General features: G+C 42.4%; 1 protein-coding gene across 7 annotated transcripts in view; it reads left to right on the forward strand.

The window, feature by feature from the left end:
- THRAP3 (thyroid hormone receptor associated protein 3) overlaps window positions 1–1,129 on the forward strand; it is a 103,256-nt gene extending 102,127 nt beyond the window's left edge. For 4 of the 7 annotated variants that reach the window (XM_069756868.1, XM_069756870.1, XM_069756869.1 and 1 more), the window contains one exon: window positions 398–1,129. In XM_069756868.1, the coding sequence (XP_069612969.1) occupies window positions 398–613 (216 nt within the window). In that variant the 3' untranslated portion in view covers window positions 614–1,129. Of the gene's footprint in view, window positions 1–292 lie in introns of all 7 variants that reach the window. The other 3 variants (XM_069756872.1, XM_069756873.1, XM_069756874.1) reach the window with 1 other exon arrangement.
- The last annotated feature ends 8,097 nt before the right edge of the window (window positions 1,130–9,226 follow it).

Genomic DNA, 9,226 nt, shown 5'->3' on the forward strand with positions numbered 1-9,226 from the left:
AATATTCACCACCTTGTCAACTTTTGACTACCCGAGGGGACCTATTTATCTGACCCAGAATTTTACATATTTTATTTATAAGAAGGGTATTTACCTAATGTTAAGTTGTTTGTTTTTTTGTTTTGTGAAGTTACATGGTATTGTGATAAACTGACAAGGGATCTAGTTTTAGAGAATGGTTTTTTTTATGTTTTTTTTTTAGTTATTGCATTTTTTCCCCCTCAATACCATATGGTAGAAAAATCTATTTTAAGGCTTGTTACCTTTTTTATTGCAACGTATTCATTTTCAGGTGCGGTGGTAAAGTAAAGAACAATGCAGTTTGTGGAGACGTCCATTCATTACAGTGACATTCAGTATCCAGACCCCGTCCTGATCCATTCTCATCTCTCTGCAGCACGACGACCGGGAAGGGGAAAACGAGGAAAAATGGGTGAATCGCGGGAGAGGCCGCGCCAATTTTGCTCGTGGAAGGGGGAGGTTCTTGTTTCGAAAACCGGGCACCAGCCCAAAGTGGGCTCACGACAAGTTCAGCGGGGAGGAGGGAGAAATAGAGGAAGACGAGAGTGGAGCAGAAAATAAGGATGAGAAAGGCAGCATGTCACTGGATTAGACTGATTTAAGTTCCAATTTGCGGGGAAACTCTTTCCTATCATTCTCCGATACGGTTTGTCCTGATGAATGAAGATACTTGTTCCACTAAATCAGATTTTCCTCTATTAACAGATCTTTGTTTTTGATTTTATATTTTACCTCCTATAATTATTCTTTTTTCCTTGAACCAATGTGTAAACGTTTTCATTAAATGTAACCGCTATGGGACTAGCACCTTGAATACGGATATACTGCTGCCATCCACTATTCTTGTGTATATGATCTGATCAGACAAAAACAACTTGACTTTGTGTGTAACTACAGTCAGCCACCCCTAAAGCTGATCTCGATTGTTTTTGTTACATTTTGATTTTGCTTTCCAGAAATTTTTTTTTTTATGATCTGTACCTGTTTTAAGATTTCCATAGTACTATCAGTTACTAAAGCTGTGGTATTCTTTTTAGAAAAACTTTCAAAGCCTTTTTCCTTAGATATGAAAAGGGCATGCTGAATAAATGGTAAATGGGTACACAAATCGAGTATGTGTTTTGATTTCATCCTCTTAATATTTGTAGGTTTTTATCTTTTTCTCAGTTTTACAGAGCTTTCTAACTTAAGGGGGTATTCCCATCTCTTAAGATCCCATCCCAGTATGTAGTAGATGCAATAGCAAATATCTCCAATTAGAAATGTAGTATAGTTTTTCTGAGCCGCTATGTCACTTACCCCTTTTGCAGGGCATTGCAGTACCTTAAGTATCCATGATGCCTAAGCTACTGCAGTACCCTACATTGGGTAAGCTACATATCAAATAAGAAAAACTATTCTACATTTCTAATTTGACGTGTTTGCTCATATAACTATTATTACACTTACTACATGTTGGGATAGGATTTTTGAGAGTTTTAATGATTTAATAGGCAGGATTTTACAAAGAAAGGCATATTTTAGACTGGTTATCAGTAGGAGCTGGAGAATGTGTCCTATATATACCAATACATAATCTGGAGAATAGAGCACTTTCCCATGGGAAATATCACCTCATTGATCAAAGCGTCAACCATAATTAGCCGAGCAAAACATGGCAAACCACACGTTTGGTAAAGGGGAGGCAGGGATGCTGCATAAATCATTATTCTGATATGGGCAAGGGGACCTCGGGTGGGAGGACAGGGAGGGGCCGGATTGTATACTACAACAAGAAAAGTGTGGCAATAAAGAAAGAAAAAATACATTTGGGGTTGAAACGAGTAATAAAATGACACAGGATGCCTAGGGACTAGAGTTGGTGCCACTCTTATTTGCAGGACCTGGCCATCAGCCATGTTGGTAATATGTGGCCGCTGGATGGGAGCAGTGAGAACCACTTACCTGTCAGCATCTGTGGCTATTCTTTTGTGTAGCTTGCCTGGCGCGATGTTGCATGTGTATCACGATGTTATGCCAAGCAGTCGAAAAAGCAGCCACAAATGCCAACAGGATGCCATCGGTCATGCATTGTTAAAGTGGCTGTTAGTCCATAGCAGAGTTGGTGTGAACAGTCTATAGGAAGGCTCTGCAATTTTGGAAGATGCTCAGAACTGTGGTAGCAGATTGTGGCTATGGCTTTGATTTTCTTTTAGCAAACTATAAGGAAATGATCAATGTAAGATGTTTGCTTTCATATCTATGTACCAACAAGTCATCTGATAACCAAGAACATGTTGGGTCTTTCTTTAGACAGCGATATCTTGAATTCTGTATTACAATATTACAGGACACAAAATCAGCAGGCTGTGCAGTGAAAGAATACACATGCATCTGCATGTCAAGTATCACATGGAATGTAGTACACGTCAAGATAAGTTATTTAGATTATACTTGCTTAGTTTATTGGTTATGGCAATACATGGACTAAAGCAGCCTTCTGAAGGTTCAAGCCGACTGCTCTTTCAAACACCCTATAAACATGCACGTTAGAATCTGTTGAGCATGCATGTTTATTTCAATGGAGACATTGTCAGAAGTAATGGTGTTCTATTAAAACAAAGCGAGGATGCCATTGCATAAAGATTTGCTTGGTAAAGGTTTTGCTGCTTAGTTCTGAAAGCATTCGTTCCTGTTCTTGGCGCTAGATGCATCAATTACCTTCCGAACGAAGAACAGGGCATAAAGACAAACATTTTCAGTCAATGTTTATACTGCATGAAATCTAAATATAAATGCACAATCATAATTTGCAAGAAAAAGTTGTCTTGGCTTATGTTTTGTTTCCACCGGGCTCCCCTAAGACTCCACCACTGGAAAAATTCACCAATTCAGATGCCATCCTGAGTAGACTTGAATATGGAGTTCCTTTGCTGTAAAGCAAGCAGCTTCGATTGAATACTCGGGCAATAGTTGTTTTAATACGGATGTAAGTGATAAAGCTGTTAAACTGTAAAGAGCTGCGGAATATGTTGGCGCTATATAAATAAAGATTATTATTATTATTATTAAGTGCAAAACATAGAGAGGTGGTCCGTTTTCTTTACATAAGTGTAGCTGTAGCTCAGATGTATTGTCTACTTTAGTAGCTGTACCCAAATGATGTGTAGGCAGAAAAGCGAATTTTGGAGAATTTCAAAGATGTAACTGTAGAAGAAAGCACCAAGGCCTGTAATGCTGAAAGATTAAGTTCTTGTCCTTATTCACATGACCGTATTTTCGGTCGAAGTGTTTGGGGTTTTTTTCTTTGCTTTTTTTCCTTACCATGTGCGAAAAAAAAATCACAGTGCACTAGTTTCTTTTGTAAATTGGATGAAACTCGCCCATTCAAGTCTGAGTATGCAAAAAAAAATCTGTAGCAATCTGTTGTTTTTATGTATACATTGCGATTCTGTATCATAGACTGTAAATTGTTTTGTTGATCATTAATAGCTGCAATGATTGGCTGTAGCAATTGATTTACGCTGGGACCAATCGACTATTCGGCTTAAAAGGGGTTTTGACTCTTCCCCAGCCGTCTGATGTTTCTGATGATTATACAATGGTGGCTGGCGGCAACGTATTCCATTCTCCCGTTTGTAAATACATGCACTCTTGGCTGAACATGCACATGCATGGTGGAGTTGGGAGAAATTGCAGTAGTCTAACAGCTACAGTAATATGTATGGCCACTTCTGCCTTTTATTATCTATCTTGTGGGGTGATGTTAATAAAGGCAAAACCCCTTTAAATAAAATTTGACCGCTTGCAGCTGCCACGAGGGAAGGGTGTGCTTACTGAAAGTTAATTTTTTTTAATGCCAACTTTTTTGCCATTTATTTCTATAGCTGTGTGAAGGTAGGCAAGGGAAGGTGTACGAAGAAACGGGAGCTCTGCCAAACAACGCAATTAGTTGTCTCAGAGTGATGGACCTCCTAACTAAAGTACCTTGTAGCATTTCCAGTTGTCTGAAAAGACTTTAGCTAGGTTATTTAAGGAGGGTGCGGGAAGAGGTTCAATGGGAGCAGTCTCGTCCTAGGTCATGACACTGGTATTGCAGCTATTTTCCAAGTAACTTTCTGCTGCTGCTCCCATCTGTTATTGGCTGCAGTCTCTCCGCTGTGATATTCGGTAATGTCTTGTGAGTGCTGCAGCCTTTCAGCGGTCAGAATATATATACATCCACTCTGGTTTAAAGTAAGGAGCTTTATCACTGGCTCTGCATCAATTGCTGCACAATAGAGGTGGAAGCACAGAATATACATACCAAATATGTCCGAACCCTTAAAGTAACACAAGAAAGTTGTAAGGCCAAAAGCCACATGATAGACTGACAGTACGTAGAAAGGACAAACGCCTGAAAATCCTTTAGAAATCATGGAGTCATACATCCACTAGTAATAAATGATGGTGTTTATTCAATAATGATATTTAGTGGCATAAAACATACAAATAAAATAAAGGAATCAGAAGTGAAGACTCGGGAGCAAAATTTATACAACGTATATACACTGTGTAAAGATGGGGCAGTACCGTACTTAGGTCACTGGCTTGCAAAAGTTTTCACCCACTTGGCTTTGTTTTTTGGTACCTCACAACCTGGAATCTCACTGTTTTTGTGAGGATTTGCATCAGTTCATGTAAATTACATGTCTGCAACTGTGAACATTTGGTTCTTTTTTTTGTGAAACAGAACAAAATGACTAAACCACTGTGCATAACTATTCACTCCCCTAAAGTTTACTTTTGTTGAGCCTCCTTTTGCTGCAGTTTACAGCTGCAAGTCGCTTTAGATAAGTCTCTGTGCTTTCCACATCTTGCCACTGGGATTATTGCCCATTCCTCAAGTAAAAACTGCTCCAGCTCCTTGAAGTTATGATTTCCTCTGGTGAACAGCAATCTTCAAGTCTGACCATAGATTCGCAATTGGATTAAGGTCTGGGCTTTGGCTAGGCCACTCCAAGAAATGTACACGTTCCCCATTAAACCACTCTAGTCTTACTTTAGCAGTGTGCTTTGGGTCATTGTCTTGTTGGAAGGTGAACCTCTGTCCCAGTCTCAAATCACTGACAGACTGAAACAGGTTAGATATCAAAGAGATCTGATTTGGTTAGGTGAGAGGCTTAAGACTGGGTAATGTTTCTCCTTGTGGAGAGTGACATGCTCATATTTTGCACTGGTGAGGTTCAACACCCCGAAAATGTGTCTGCAAATTGAGATTCTGGTTTGGCTTTTATCGTGTCATATTGCAAGGCTCGTTAAAGTTGAGGTGGCACTAGAATTCTAGTCCTCGCACTATCTACAGAGACAATTTACATATAATTTCCTAGAGGGGTATGCATGGCATGTAAGTCTCCTCACTCTGATATGCCAGGCCTGGCATATCACTCTCCACAAGGAGAAACGTTACACCTTAGATCTCTGGTTATTTCTGTACAGGGCGCTCAGACTCGATACTGAATGAATCAAGATGTTTTGAAAATGTTGTTTCCATTTTTTTCATTATTTGCATACCATTAACCTGTCTGGTGCCGGCACCTGCACAGAAGAAACAAGAAGCTAATGCCCATAAAAGGTGGTAAAGTAATGTGGAATGTTGTAATTGGAATATCGCAGGGCCATGTGATGCTGGCGGGAGCCAACAGGTATTGTCACGAAGCAAGGTTTAGGAAGACAAGAGATTAGGAATCTGGGCCCCTGAACTGCCCTTCAGGCTAGGGGTAGCCCTGTCTTTCCTTAACTTGGGGGTACCCTTGAAGGTAGGGAGGCCCAAGTCACCGACCTGTCCCTGTCTCCTGTTAAACCCTGAACTAAACCCCAAACCCCCACCCCAGGTGGTGAACAATGTAAACAGCACCACAAAGCAAATAAACAGGAATAAACAATATGAGACAGAAGGGAACACGATAAGATACGATATAAAGGTGAATGCAAAAACTACAAAGAAACAAAACTCAGAACTTAGCTTGTGCACGCCTTTGCAGGCTCCACAACATAGATAGTACAGCAACTGAGCTCCAAACACCAGACCTGGCTGACACCAGGGAGCAAGGTTGGTCTCCTAAAAAGACCTGTATAACCAACAGTCAGCTGATGCACCAGGTGACCTTTTAAAGGAAGGAAGGTGGGAGTGGTCACTACCCACAACAGTAGAACAAGCTGCAATGCAATTACACCAGCGGCCACCGGGGAAAAACTGCATTAACCCCCGATGACCTGAAAGGAAAAAAGGTTTTAATCTGAAGGAAACCAGATCTGCCACTGATCCAAACATGGATCGTGACAGGTATGCTAATGAATAAAAATAGATAAACACTGCACTCTGTGAGGATATGAGTTTTGGTGCTCGAGTAGGGTATCCAACCCTCAGTCACAAGTATTCAAGAATCACCCGGCACTCAAAAATTGTGAAAAGTTACAAATACAGTTTATTATTATCCAGACATAGAACCAGTTTGTTGAACGTTTTCGGTCCCAGATGGACCTTCTTCAGAACAGTTTAATAAATTCAGATAAATTGAACTGTTCTGAAGAAGGTCCATCTGGGACCGAAAACGTTCAACAAACTGGTTCTATGTCTGGATAATAATAAACTGTATTTGTAACTTTTCACAATTTTTGAGTGCCGGGTGATTCTTGAATAGGTATGCTAATGAAGACAGGAAGCAGAGTTCTCTTCCAGGCACTGCACACCCCGGAGCCTGGAAAAACATATTAACATAAAGGATTAAAAGGTCATTTTTGCACAAGATTGCAGGTAAGAGGCAGACAGGTTTGATCTTTATTATGTTAAATATTTTAGAACCTGTATGCCCATATCAATAGGTTAGATACATCCAAGAGGGTGACCAATACCCTTTAATATTTTTACTTATAATTCCAGGACCTCTCAAGCTAATTTTCTGCACCAGAGTTCCTATGTTTTTTTTCATAGTTAAGTCATTTGACCTTGTTTCCATGTCAAAGGTATGGCTTTTGGCTGCAATTCTTCCTTCCCACTACTGGCTAGATTTCACCGAACAGTAGATAGCAACCTGTCAGTGCTGAGCTGATGGCACTGCTGGATATGTTACAATTTTTAAGGGAAGTAAGCATGTTGTTATTAGTCTGTTGCACGGTTTCCTGGGCTGACCACTGCGTCTACGATGCTTAACATTTCTTGGTGTCCTAAATGCCGAGAAATACAATCTGATACTTTTCCATCAAGGAGACTGATTTACTCCTAATTTAAGCTATAGCAGGACAACCCCTAATATCAAGAACAACTCCTGCTACTGATGATACGACCCCAACAGAGTCCTAGTCTTCTCACCCTTCTCTGGGATTACATGAAGAGACAGTGCAAATCCTTCTATCTCTCATCTATATTATATCAGTGGTTAGTTCACCAAGATGTTTGGAACAACCTCCAGGCCGAGTACCTTCAATAACTGCAAGTGACAGAATAATTGATGCTGTTTTGAAGGCAAATGGTGGTCACACCAATTATTGATTTAATTTAGATTTCTCTTTTGTTTATTCACTTTGTATTTTTTTAACACTCTTACCAACATGTGATGTCCAGTTATGTGAACTTCATGATTGATGCAGGCTCAGGAACTAAACCCATCTCTTTACTGTCAGATGATGACTGTGATATTCATCCATCATCTGCATTTAATAGCCAAAAGTGGAAGGTAGCTTCACATGCATCTATTTATTTGTTAAATGCTGCTGTCAATCTTTGACAACAGCATTTACATAGCAGCTGCATGTGATGCAATCGCAAGGCACCGATGAGTTGCCATTTATCAGTCGTCCATGACGGCACCACGGAGAGAGGGGATCCACCCTTCAGGAACAGGAAACCTACAGATACATAAGGGCGGTACCTCTTCCACGCATCAGTTGGTTTCCTGTTCCTGGAGGACAGGATGCTCTACAGATCTATGCGTATTTCATCTGGAATACCCAGGCCTGCTGTCCAACTCGGGTAGCGAGGGGGTCTCGTACCGCGGGCAGTGCTGGCCCTGGAAGTGCCACGGTGGGTCCGGGTAGGGCTCCTCGGCAGGGAAGCGGAGTCCGGAGGATGTCCGTCTCCAAGTGCTAGCAACGGAGGTGAGTATTTAAACCCCCCCCCCCCCCCCCCGGTCCGTGCAGTCTTCCTGGAGCCTCTGTGGCTCCTGTGTCCCGTCAGAGTCCTGTCCAATGCGCGTGGCGGTGTGCAGTGGGGTCGGCCGGTGGCGCTGTGCCTCGGCCTCCCTGCACGTCACTGCACTCTTTCCGATACTGGAAGAGAGGGGGCAGGGCCTAAACCGGAGGTCGGACGCCAGCCGGCTTCTGCAGATGCCGCTGTGCTGCGGCCATGTGCAGTGATGGTGGAGGGGGGGGTGCGGTCGGAGGCTGTAAGGGGACTAGCGGTGACCTGCACTGGGAGGGGGCGGATCCCCTTGCCACACATCTGCTGATAATCCAGATCTGGGGGAAGGCCTATATAAAGCCGCACAGAATGCTGCAGGGCTGCTTGTGAGCCCATCTGCAGCACTGGATGAGCCAGAAGCTCCCGTCGGTCTGCTGGAGAAGCAGGACAGAGCCTCGGCGAGGTCACATTTAAACCCCCAGCAGAAGACCCACGGACGCAGTGATCAGCCCAGTCACAGGACTTCATCTAGACTGAAGGATCCGGTTCGCTCCCCCAGTAATCCGGTACCTACCGCTGCTGCCTGGGTAAGAGATCTTTGTGAACGTGCCCTGATGCAGTATTTTCCTATGGTTTTTCCTTAGGGGAAAAAGTGCGCTGGTAAAGAATAAGGAGTGTCCACTATGTGGTTGCCCTTTGCCAGACGCCTACCCTAAAAGACGTGTCAATCGTGTGTACGACAGACGGTAGGGAGTAAAGGAAATATAAATATATACATTGTATAGCGGTAGTACTAGTTAAATTACATAGGGTTCTTTTCCACTCCCATAGGTGGAAAAATTATCAGGAGAGAAGTAAAAGATTCCCTAAAATCCTTGTCCCAAAGGGAGCCTTCCAAGAGAAGAAGGAAACCTAGCGTCTCAGACTCAGATTCGTCTACTGCCCCTAGGAAAGAGTGTGATTCGGAAGCCTCTGTCTCCTCTGCATTCTCTTCAGAAGAGGATTCTAATCGATTCTGCTTCCCACTAGACCAGATGGACAGGCTGATTAAATCAGTCAGATCCACCA

This window comes from Ranitomeya imitator, chromosome 3 (assembly GCF_032444005.1).
Source record: "Ranitomeya imitator isolate aRanImi1 chromosome 3, aRanImi1.pri, whole genome shotgun sequence".
NCBI classification, from domain to species: Eukaryota; Metazoa; Chordata; class Amphibia; order Anura; family Dendrobatidae; genus Ranitomeya; species Ranitomeya imitator.